We start from the raw sequence: 12,330 nt of genomic DNA, 5'->3' as shown, positions 1-12,330 counted from the left end.
GCATCAGTAGGAGGCCATTAAAACCAAGGTGTTGGTTAAACATTTGACATTGACTCAGGTCACGATCTCGTGGTCCTGGGATCGAACCCTGCGTCGGGCTCTGTGCTCAGTGCAGAGTCTGCTGCTCTCTCTCCCTTTGCCCCTCCCCCCAACTCGTGCTCGCTCTCAAATATAATTCTTACCAAAAAAAAAAAAAAAACCAACAAATGCACATAATCTCATTTATTGTTTTAATTCATACACCCTTTGGAATGCTACATTGGTTAGTTCACTGCTTATCTGTGGTGGCACACAAGTCTGTCAAAGATTTTTCCAGCAAGTTCTTAGAATAGAAAGATAGAAAGATCTTTGCGGTTGCTTAATACCCAGATCCTAAAGTAGCATCTCCAGCAAGTTATCTGTCAGGGTGTCTTTGTCGGCGTACTCGGTGAATTGTTCCCCTTATTCTGGCTCCTTTGGGACTTCCCACAGCTACAGAGGATGTGAGTGGGTATCTCTGCAGGTGTGTGGTTAAGACGGCAGCAAAGCAGTCAGTTCAGGGCCAGCACCGCTGAACTGCAGGACCTTCAGCGCAAACAACCACGGATGAGTTTTTCAGCAAAATGTGCAGCTGCCAAGGGGTTGAAAGGACCAGAAGAACAGCTTACCCCAGACGTTCATCCTGATCACAGCCACCGGGGCCTGTTTTGTTCCCTCGTGGCTCTGCAGCGCCCAGGAAGCACTCAAGCTATTTGCGGATTAAATGCTGCTGTAAAAGATTAAGGATGCTCCTTATGCACCAGTTTGGCATCTTCTAAGAACTTGTCTTAAGATACATATATCAGGTGCAGTATAACAATGAGTGCTTCCTGTTACTGAAAAAGGAGGTACGTCTGCCTGATATGCCTCGAGCGACACAGCAGGACCTGGCAGCATCGGGTGTCCCCAGAAAGGAACCCAGGCCCAGATGGAGTCAAGCCCTCCTACCACCCCATCCCGCAGCCCTGGGATTCTCTGCCAGCTGAGGGTCACTCAGTCTCTGCACTTCTGTGTCACTACTTCCTATTTACCACAAGCCCTTGATTCCCTCCCTCCTACAAACTAGAAGTTTCGGTAAAAGTAGAGCCATTATTTTGACAGGTCTCAAAGGAAATCTTAAGAGCCGGGTAACTGCCTGCTCCAGCCCTCACACAGGACCTCCCGCAGTGCTAAGAATAAAAGGAGCAGGGGTGCCTGGGTGGCTCAGTCAGGTCCTGGGATCGAGCCCCACATCGGGCTCCCTGCTCTGCTGGGAGCCTGCTTCTTCCTCTCCCACTCCTCCTGCTTGTGTTCCCTCTCTCGCTGGCTGTCTCTCTATCAAATAAATAAATAAAATCTTAAAAAAAAAAAAGAATAAAAGGAGCAGTGCGGCTACTTACTGATGTAGGACAAAGGGACCCATGTCCAACTGACCTTCCAGGAGCAAAGAGAACTTTTCTATCCTCCAAAAGTATTAAATTCTATTAATTTGGAAAGAGATCATAGGACAGGGAGGAAAAATTAGTCATATATGCTGGTGTCAGCTGATACATCCGATAAACTTAAGACAAAATTTTTTTTTCAGGCAAAAAGTTCTTTTTTCACTAATACTCATTCCTTACACTGAAGGCAATGGGAGAGAAACTTATTTCAGATACACTGCTAGAAAAGTCATTTTTTTATATGCATGAATACCAATGACTAATCAGACAGATCTTTAAAAATATTAAAGTTAAGACTCGGGGCACCTGGGTGGCTCAGTTGGTTAAGCAGCTGACTCTTGATCATGGCTCAGGTCTTGATCTCGGGATCATGAGTTCAAGTTCTACGCTGGGCTACACGCCCAGCAGGAACCTACTTAATAAAATACTAAGCAAAGTCAGTATAAACAAGCTCTTTATAGGCACTGAAAAACTGAAGACTGAGAAAAATCTTGGCTTTATAGATTTATTTTCAAAGGAAAAAACAGACAATTTAAATACAAGTCTAAACAGAATTACTCTCTCAAAGGCAGCAATAATGCCAAAACACGTCCTCACTTCCAGACACTTGTCAGCATCTTCCAACTCTTCTTCCAGTGAAAAAAGGGGATCTGGCAAAGACAAAGTTAGTTCAGTGTTTCTTTTTGGTGCACTGACTTTCAATGACTCTGAGGTGATCAATTCAGGGTAATCAAAATTACAGACACTTAATACAATGTTTATTTTAAAAAAGTCAACCACTTGATCATACTGGAGCCTGAAAAACAACAGCTAATGTTGAAGTGATAGGCTCCTTTACCATGCACTGCATTAAATAATCTGCACACACTACTGAATTTTACCTTCAGGCAAGCCTCAGGTAGGTCCTATCATTATCCCCATTTTACAACTGAGGAAACAGGCTTAAAGGCTAGGCGGCCTGCCCAAGACCACCAGACTTACAGACCCGGCCAGAGCTGAGAATAAAGTGTGCTGACTCTAGAGTACAGCCTTTTAACCCAGGAGGCCTCTCCTGCCTGATTAAGAGTCAGGCCATCTCAGCTTCCAGGACAGCAGGCTGGGCTGGCTTCAGGTGTGAAACCGAGGGCGGTAGAGGTCTCCGCTTTTGGGTTACCCTGCTCAGTGTTTTGTACAAGACTGCTTTTATGAGGAGTGCTGACAATCAAGGAAGTCCTACCTAAGAATGAACTGTTCATGACCTGTCTCAAGGGTAAAGATGGTCACTAAAGCCAGCCCCCTCTGAGTGGCAGATAACCAGAGAGGACCTGTGTTTTATAACCAGTGAAAATCTGTCAGGCATTTCCAATGTTTCCATTTCTTCCAGAGTCTTACTTTACTGGAAGAACTACAGACAGGTTAATTCTATGGGAGGACATTATTCTGTAAGTCAAATTACTTACCTGATATTTTATTCATATACATCCTTCTTATCTGCAATGTAATCTACAATTTCTTGTGGACACATTAACTTCTCTGCATCTGTATCAGGAATTTCAAACCCTAAAAGTAAAAATGTATACAATGCATGAGTATAGAAAAAACAAATTCTTTAAAATTAAACACCTCTCACGCTTCCTTACCACCCACAAGTACATCAGAATTTTCCAGCAACCCTGAATCCCATTTGTTAAGTTATGGGCCAGTTATGTTCTAGACAACAGTTAATAACAGCTGGTTCTTTTTTTCAAAGCTGTAATTCATAGGATAGAAAATTCACCCATTTAAAGTATAAAATTCAGTGGTTTTTAGTGCATTCACAGGTTGTGTAACCATCACCATCATCTAATTCCAGAACATTTTCATGACCACATTCATCTGTCTAGTGATAGCACAGAAGCCCCTTGGCTTTCCTTCAGGCAACTTACCTAAAAACTGAGCCATGGACCCTTAAAAGGTCTCCTGTGCACAACTGTCTGAGAAGCAAGCATAACCTGGCAGTGTGCATGGGAGGCATGGCAGGAACCGTGCGTGTGCGTGTGTCCCAGGCACTCCCAGTTACTTCTCTGGGCACGGCCATTCGGGGTGCTCTGGTGTGCTCAGCTTCTCCACAGGTGAGGTTCTGCCTCCCATCTTGGAGCCCCCACCCAGAGCATCCAAATCCCATCCTCCCTCAGGCCTTTTCTGGTCACTCGGCCCTCGGCACCACACTGGGCACTCTGCCGGCCCCACGCCGAGTGCGTTCTAGGTGAGCGCACCATCCCTAGTGTTGACTTCACCTGACAGTAAGCACGTGGGGGCAGGGGTGCTATTTCTAGTTATATACTTGATTCAAATCCCAGTTGTGACCCCCAGCATTTCTTCCACCTAAATCAGGAATCACACTGTGCAGACCCCAGACTTAGCCTGTTACCAAATTCATCCTCCATGGCCATGATAATTTCCACTTGGTCCAAACTGTCTAAGCCCAGGTCTTTCATAAAGTGGGAATTTACCGAGAGCTGCAAGAAAGGAATGCCAAACACAAAATTCAGTCCATAACAGTATTTGCTTCCCGAGAGAACAGAGAAGTACAATGTCAATCATTCATAGAATATGCTTAATATAAAGAGGACATATTTGAAATATGAAGAGTGATAACCAGCATTTTACGTTTAACCTGTGCCAGCATATACTTGGTGTGCTTTATATGTTAACTTATTCAAGCTTGTTTTGAAATGGTTAACAATACACACAAAACTAATGATGGATTTTACTTTATATATTTTATTAAGATCTTTGATCACTGCTTGGGAAAACTATCCTGGGGATATAATGTACAATGTGGTAACTATACTAATTAACACTACATTGCATATTTGGAATTTACTAGGAGAATAATCTTAAAAGTCTTCATCATAAGAAAAAAGTTTCTGTAGTTATGTGTGCTGACAGATGTTAACTAGACTTACTGCGATCAATTCACAATTTTGGGGGGGATGGAGGAGAGAATCTTAAGGAGGCTGCACCCCTAGCGCTGAGCCAGACATGGGGCTTGATCTCACAACTCTTGAGATCATGACCTGAGCTAAAATGAAGAGTTGGACACTTAACAGACTGAGCCACCCAGGTGCACCCCCCCCCTTTTTTTTCAACTCACGGTATTATACAAATATCATTATGTTGTACCCCTGAAACTAATGTTATATGTCATTTAGACCTCAATAATAAAAAACCCCACTAACCTACCTATACGGCAGATTCAATTATTAAAGAAGGAATCTATTTATGCACCACTGTGAGAAAAATGCCAGTGGTTTAGTTTAAAAAGCAAGGTACAGAACAATGTTTATAGTACTCTACTACTTGTGTTTTTTAAAAATGGTAGGAGAGTGGAGCACCTCAGTGGCTCAGTCAGTTAAACATCGGCCTTAAGCTCAGGTCATGATCCCAGGGTCCTCCCTGCTCAGAAGGGAGTCTGCTTCCCCCTCTCCCTCTGCCCCTACCCCGCCTGTGCTCGCTCTCTCTCTCTCTCTAATCTTTAAAAACAAATAAAAGGGTAGGAGCTAAAGGTCACACAGTACATAAAATATACATATACGTACATATGTGAGTACACCGCCTTGCATATGTATTGGTACCTCTGGAAAGATACTCGAGAAGCTGGTTCCCCTGGCTGCCTCCCAGAAGGGGAACCGGGTGGCCGGGAGTCAGGGAGACTTTTTACTGAATATCCTTTTGGACCCTCTGAATTCCGTACCATTGATTAAATACTCATTTAAAGAAAAAACATTAAGGCACGTCAATTACCTTTTCTGGGTCAATCTTGTCATAAAGTTTCAAGACATAAAGAACACGGTCCTTGATCCCCTCTAACGTCAGAGGGGGTGCGTCACTATACTGGCGGCACAGCTGTGTACGTGGAACCTAGAAAAGGGCAGGAGGGAAGAGCCGTTGAACCAAACACGCCTCTGGGTCAACGCACTAGCTTACCGATACCTTTCAGAGCTTTCAGCGCTTCCGAGAACCACCTCCTTGGATTCTGACTGTGGCCATTAGGCCACCCAGAGTCACAACACTGGGTATTTTCAGAAGCCCCAGCAGTCCAGCAGCATAAAAATGGGCCTCCCATCCCCTCAGAGCCAGGACTGGCTCCCCTGGCTCCTGTGTTCAGCGCTGCGGCTCTGGCCGCTAGTCTGGCTCCCAGGAGACTGGCTGCCTCGAAAATCGTGCAGGGTCTGCAGATGTGTGTGTCCTGTGGCACCTTCTGCAGCACCTGGCCACTGTAAGGCTCTGTCACCTTTAACTGGCACACCTGAGTCAAGACAGCCCACTCAGAAAGAGCTCCCTGGAGGACCGCACACGGGAAGGTCTAATATGGCCCCTGACTTCAGCCAGGACAAACGAGCCAGCTACCAAACCCCAGACAAGGGAGCCCAGCAGTCCTCCTGGTCCAATCTGTTTCTCTTCAGGGTACGCTTGTCACCAGCAAAACCATGAGCCTTTCTGATTTTTGCCATGATGGGAGTAGTGTCTCCAATGTCTGTGATACTAGCCTACTTGATAATCAACTAGGTATTAGGGTGTTGGATGGATTCTTCAGCCAAATATGGAAGGAGCTCCAACTTACAGCTCAGCAGGCTTAGTGCCATGGAAGGTACAATGCAGAACAAGAGGAAACAAAACAGCTGTCTGACAGTTCTGCTCACTGTGGAAGTCCTCAATCTGAACTGGTTTGTTTACCTTCTAAAGTTGATGTTAAATTTCGAGTTCTTAAGTAAGTTAAGCTGGAGTTCTTATAGCATCTCCCCATAGAAAGTGGCTTTGCGTGTTGGGGCTTAGGTCCTTGAGACCGACAAAGGTCTATGAAAATCATGATAAAAAACACTGCCAAATGAATCAAACCTGTACACACCTCTGTATAAGAAATATTTATCTTGCAAAAAAAAAAAATCAGGTTTAATCACCGAGCTATAAAGAGATTAGATGAAGAGCTTCATGGATATCCTAAAGGTATTTCAAGGTGCTTTCAGAGTTTAAGAGCACTTGTTCTTTTTTGTCTCAATGTATATAGTGTCCTTTCCTTTCCACCTGCAGTGTGGGTTAAGGAGAACTCTGCTATGGGAACATCTCCAGGCATACTTATCCACAATCACTAGAAGTCTCCACGCCACAAATAAAATGAAGCAGAAGGGGAAGAGATGGAGGGAGGAGCAATGAGTTAAGTGGTGGTGACAGAAGTTTGAGGGGAAGGATCTGACAGAGGCCTTGTCTGCCACATCAAGAAGTGGTATTGGGGGGGGGGGTTACTGCTAAGGAGAAAGAGAGAACATGGGAGCTTTGCTGCAGAGCCCAAGAGGAAGGATGAAGCTGGGGAGGGCGCATGGTACACAACTACCCAAGGGGTCCACTAGGGGTCAGCACTGTCCCCAGCCGCACCAGCAAGTGCCCGCGCTTGGGCCAGTGGGCACCACGTGGTGAAATTAAAGGGGTCTCCACCTGGAGAGCACAGGCCAGTCCAAAGTGGGGGGCTACAGTGGGCTCAGCACAGGGCAGGCAGGTCTAGTGGGTGACAGCCCAGACTCTGGAGTATGACTGCCTACATCTGTACCCCGGCACTAGCTTTCTTACTAGCTGTGTCGCCTTGGGCGAGTTACTTACCCTTCCAATGTCACAGTTTCCTTCTTTGTAAAATGGGCACCACCGCCATGAGGCGTCACTGAGGGAATGTAAAGGGCTCAGGACACTGACAGGGACATCCACAGTGAGTGCTACTGAGGGCCGTCTAGGAGGATCGGGATCTGAGACTGGCGGTAGTGTGCCCCCAAAGCACCTGATCCCACTCCTTCCCTCTCAAGCCTCCCCTTCTGGTGTCTTGATGGACTTCTTATCATCAGACTACGGCCTGCGCTGGGCACTTTACAAACCATCACCTCCTTTAGTTCTGTCATCAGTCCTATTTTACAGACGGGAAACGGAGACAGAGAAAGGTATCCCGAGCCAGGCCTCCCAGCTTGGCCTCTGGGGAGGGCCTTACTGCCTCCTTCCTCCTGGATCTCAGCGGTTTAAAAAAAAATAAAAATAAAAAAAGAGGCACAGAAGAGGCAAGCAGCTCAGCAGGGTCCCCGACAGTCAACAATGTTTCTGGTGGTGTTTTTCCCCAAGATCTACACTTAACAATTCTATGTGACACAAGTCACTTCCCACAGTCATCAGAGAAGGCACAATGTACAGGAAAAGAGTGACTACCCTCTCAACTAGTAGAAACCAATAACCTAGTTCGTCCATTGAAATGCATCTGTCTCCACTCAGGTACATCTCTGACGAAGGGAAACGGAGAAAGCTCAGTTTAAAGCTCAGGAGACAGCTTTAAAGGCCAGCTCTACCAGCTGTCCCCTGGACAGCTCCACCCTGGTAGCAGACATCTTGATGTCAGTTTGGAAATAAATTCCTTATCTGTCTTCCAAAACGCCTGCTCACAGACCTCTATTCCTTGTCCACCACCTGGTGCTCTGGCCAGAGACCTGAGAGCCCACCTCGACTCTTCCCACCCTCTCACCATCATGTTTACTGGGCCACCCAGCCTGGCTGATTGGGAGGCAAGATCTCACTTATTCAACAAACCTCGTTTCATGTTCACTCCCTGCAGCCTAAACAGAACATCCACATTCCACAGCGCCCTTCACAACATGCCCAAGTCTTTACCTCAACTCAGGTCTCCCCTTTCCACAGGCACCCTGAGGGTCAATCGCAGGAGTGCCAGGCTCTCCTGCCCTCTGCACATGCTCCTGCCCTGAGTGTGTGAGAAACTGCTGCCTTTGAGACCGTGCTCACCAGGGGCGCTGGGTAGGTCCCTCTTCTGTGCTGTACACATACCTGTCCTCACGGTGGCTATGTCTTGTCTGTGTACACAGGACTGTCTCAGCAGCCTGCGAGCTCTACCCCCTGTGCCAAGCACTGTGCTGTGGCTTAGAACTACAAAGATAAATAAAACGTTAACCGCTACCTCTAATGGAAAAGATCAAGCCAAATAGATTATTTAAGTTGTAATAAAAATGTGGCAAGAAGGGCGCCTGGCTCAGTCAGTTAGTGTTTGCCTTTAGCTCAGGTCATCATCTCAGGGTCCTGGAATCGAGCCCTGAGTTGGGCTCCCTGCTCAGCGGGAAGTCTGCATCTCCTTCTCCCTGTGCCCCTCCCCCTACTCATGCTCGCTCAAATAAATAAAATCTTAAAAAAAAAAAAAAGTGGCAAGAGCCATGACAGACGTATTTGTAAGCTGCTTCCTGAACAAGAGCTGTCATTCAGTCCTTGACAGGCATGGAAGAAAGAGATACCAAACTTGGAGTTAGCCCTGGAAGGATAAGGATATTCAAGGAGGGAAGGCCAGGCCAAGAAAATGACGCATAGGAGTGTAGTGGGTCTGTGTGGGAAGAAATGAGTTCATGTTGCTGGAGACTGAAGGTTAAGGTGGGACACAGGCTCTGAGGCTCAAGAGGCAGGGCCCAGAGGTGTAGACACCCGAACAGACAAAATAGCCGAGCTCTCCCTGTACAAGCGTTTTGCCTTCATCTGGGTACCATGCCCCAAAGAACTCTTTGGAAGTCCTCTTTGTGCTCTTGCTTCGAGACAGTTCAGATCTGGGGCCTGCCTGGGTCAAGTACAAAACTTCCAGGTTCCATTCTAGGCCACTACCCTTGTTTTTCTTACCTTCTATTTTACACTATCTCATATTTTTATATTCAGAACTGCTTTAGCTCCTTTTGGGAGGGGAAAAGGTTGGAATATAAATGAAGAACTAGTTGCCCTGGAGTCAGCAAAGTGGATGGATCTGAGGAGAAAAAATCTAATGGAACAGAATGGGTGGAGTGAGCAATAGTCCAGATGAAATGAGCAAGGGCTGGAGGTGGAAGTTTGGGGTAACTGGGAAACAGGCAATAGCAGAAACCAAGAGCAAAGACACAGACAAGGAAGAGAGTGTGGTGAGAGATCTTTGGAACTTACCAACGTTTAAGGACTGGAAAGTGCCAAAGGACAGGAACAGGGAAGTAGAGGGAAAGAACGAACAAAGACAGTGTCAAACAGCCTTGGGAACACAGCAGCAGGGAATGAGCTGGCAAGTTTAACATGAGGCTGCAGTGTCCAATGAGATATTACCTAGTGTCTTTCCTTTATATGTATCTCTGTACCCTTCAACACCTAGAATAAGGTCTGGCACATAGCCGTCCCTCAGTTTCTTTGAATGAACAAGTGTTTACTCTCTCTTCAATCAGCAAAAGATATAAGGTGGTTAAATGGGAACACTTAGTCAAAACCACTTTGTAAATATAAATAAAATGGTTCTTCTGCTGTATATGAACCAAGCAGAGGTAGTGGGAACATCTCTGAGTACCCTGCTATTCAAGGCATGGTCCAAGGACCACCAGCAGCTGAATCTTCTGGGAGACCATTGGAAATAAAGCCTCCCAGGCCCCTTCTCAGAATCTGTATTTTAACCCAAGGGATCTGTAACAATCAAGTCTGAGAATCAGTGCTCTTTGAATAAGGACAATCACTTTGCATTTCAGCCTACTGCGGAAAGCGGTCTCGGCAACTCTATATAATGCCCTTAACTCTTAACTTCATGGTGACGCTGTTAACCTTTTGATTCAGGCAACAGGGCCAGTGCCCTATGAATTAATACATCGCATTGTCAGTAAATCTCAATCCTAGCCACACAAAAGAATCACTTGGTGACTTCTAAAAACAGACAGCAAGACCCCAATTCTAGAAATAATGACTGATTTGGCCTGGGCATCCTTATGTTTCATTCTAACATATATTCAATACTGAAACCACTATTATATTAAGTTCACAGGTTTGGAGGGTTTCTCAAATTGGCCTTGACAGTCTATTCTACCTTAAGGCAGGAGTTCTTGATCTTGGCTGAACCCTTTAGTCACCTGGGGAACTTAAATGAAAACCCATGTCAGAGCCTCATCTCAGAGAAATAAATCAAAATGGGTGGGCAAGGGATTCTTCCCCTCTTTTAAGATGCTCAGGTGATTTGAATGTGCAACTAGGGTTGAAAATCACTGCCCTAACGAGAATTTCTGCCTCACAAAGGTTTTCTCGGACAGAAAAGCTAGATACTATTTTTTTCCTATCTTTGCTTCCAGGAGGCCTGTAAACAGGCAAAGGCAATACAGGGAGAAATCCTGGGTGCAGACTGCTCTGGAGAAGGTTGTAGGCCAGTGTGGCTTCCTTTTTGCACCCAGTCATCAGTTTTCCCCTAAAAAACTATCACGGTATTCGTCGTTATCACTACGACTAACGGAGACCAATATTTGAGAGTTTACCAAGCACCCCAACTAGGTGCTCTAAAAACCTCGCTGCACCCCCACGAAGTAGAGATTAGTACCCCAGCTTTGCCGTTCAGCCAGAGTAGCAAGGTCACGAGACTTGCCCAAAGTTTCGGAAAGTGGCGGCCAGCATTCGAACCCAGGGGTGTTTGACTGGAAGGTCTGCGCTCCAGCTCGTAAGCACTAGGTCACCTGGGTTCCCAGCAGGGGTCAACCAAGCACCGTGAAGGAGTGGAATGGGCGGAGAGCCAGATGTCTCCCGAGCACCCCTGCCGCGGCTGGCGTGACCCTGCTGCCTGGCCCCTCCCCCCCACCCCGATCCCTGACCCCTGCCAAGCCCCAGCAAAGTCACCGCGAGTCACCTGCGCGAGCACCGAGGCTAGCTGCGGAGCCCCAGGCCTCGTCCGGCCCCCGCGGGGCACAGCGGGTGATGCTGAGCGGCCGGGCCGCGGCTAGCGTGGGGACCCGGAGCAGCGGCGCAAAGGCCGCGGGCAGTCGGCGGACACAAGCGGAAAGGACACGAGCCGCCATGGCTACGCCGACCCAGGATGCACTGCGCCGCGCCCTCCGGCCAGGTTTCCTCTCCGCTCAGCGCAGAGGATGCACAGAGCGGCGCAGCCGGACGCCGCTGGCTATAGCGGCCCCTAGAGGCTCCTGGTGGCACTGCTCTCTCGGGGCGCGCGGTCCAGCCATTTAGGGCCAGAGGCAAAAGGCTGCCAGCGCCAGAACCTCGTTGTCTTGTCTTTCCCTAAATACTAATCATTGACACATGAAAGGAACTTGTTTTTACTTATTCTCTGAACGTTCTGACATACATTTGTTTAAAAGTTTTGACGCGGCGATTATTCCATAGGTATTAAAATTATATAAGGGTCGCATGGGTGCCTCAAAGAGCCAGTGACTCTCGATCTCCAGGTAATGAGTTCAAGCCCCATGGTGGGTGTAATGATTACTTACTTACTTACTGAATAAATAAATAAACAAACAAACTTTAAAAAATAAGTAAATAAAAGTAAAATAGACTGCATAGTACCATCCCACTGTTGTAAAATTGTTTATGCATTCATTAAGAAATTGAGTATCTGTTACATGCTAGTTGTTATGTGCCAGTTGCTACAGCAGTGGGCAAGCCAGGCAGTCTATTCTCATAGAGTTTACATTCTAGTGGGTAGAAAATTAACAAATTAAAATAAACACCTCCCCTAAGACAAAAAAATCCAGGGAAATAGTGATAAATACAATGAGGAACAGTAAAGTAGGGAGGAGGATAGTGAGGGAGTACAGGAGGGGCATTATTTTAGATAGGGTGGTCCCCAAAGGCCTCTCTTAGGAGGTGATATCTGAGCTGAGGTTTTCATCAATCTGGGGGAGGGAACACAGAGCCTCAGGAATCACCCTGCTGCTGGTGATGCCAACCAGAGTGTCCGTGACAGTTGACACCAGGCTTCGCTAGCATCCTGATTCCATCACCATCACTTCACTGCTTATTAATCAATTGGAAGCATAATTGTATCACCTCTTTGGGAATGGTCAGTGAATAAATGGCCCAGCTCCATTTTGGGTGGCAGACTTCTATTTCTTTCTTTCTTTCTTTCTTT

The 12,330-nt window shown here is 46.6% G+C and overlaps 1 protein-coding gene and 1 long non-coding RNA gene across 2 annotated transcripts in view; both read right to left on the bottom strand.

Annotated features, from left to right (window-relative positions):
• Nucleotides 1–207: 207 nt before the first annotated feature.
• LOC103668857 lies at nt 208–1,317 on the bottom strand. Its single transcript, XR_570150.2, has 2 exons — nt 648–1,317; nt 208–564 (listed from the first exon to the last, which is right to left on the bottom strand). It is a non-coding gene; the product is annotated as an uncharacterized LOC103668857 (long non-coding RNA).
• Nucleotides 1,318–1,930: 613 nt separating this feature from the next.
• Nucleotides 1,931–12,330, bottom strand: part of NDUFAB1 (NADH:ubiquinone oxidoreductase subunit AB1) — an 11,270-nt gene continuing 870 nt past the window's right edge. The window contains exons 2-5 of the mRNA XM_040635212.1: nt 5,205–5,321; nt 3,829–3,916; nt 2,879–2,978; nt 1,931–2,089 (exon numbers count right to left, since the gene is read on the bottom strand). Of these exons, the coding sequence (XP_040491146.1) occupies nt 2,887–2,978; nt 3,829–3,916; nt 5,205–5,321 (297 nt within the window). The 3' untranslated portion in view covers nt 1,931–2,089; nt 2,879–2,886. The remainder of the gene's footprint in view (nt 2,090–2,878; nt 2,979–3,828; nt 3,917–5,204; nt 5,322–12,330) is intronic.

Source organism: Ursus maritimus, unplaced genomic scaffold (assembly GCF_017311325.1).
Source record: "Ursus maritimus isolate PB19 unplaced genomic scaffold, ASM1731132v1 scaffold_2, whole genome shotgun sequence".
Taxonomy (NCBI): domain Eukaryota; kingdom Metazoa; phylum Chordata; class Mammalia; order Carnivora; family Ursidae; genus Ursus; species Ursus maritimus.
Note: the sequence above shows the minus strand (reverse complement) of the source record. Positions and strands in the feature narration are given on the sequence as shown.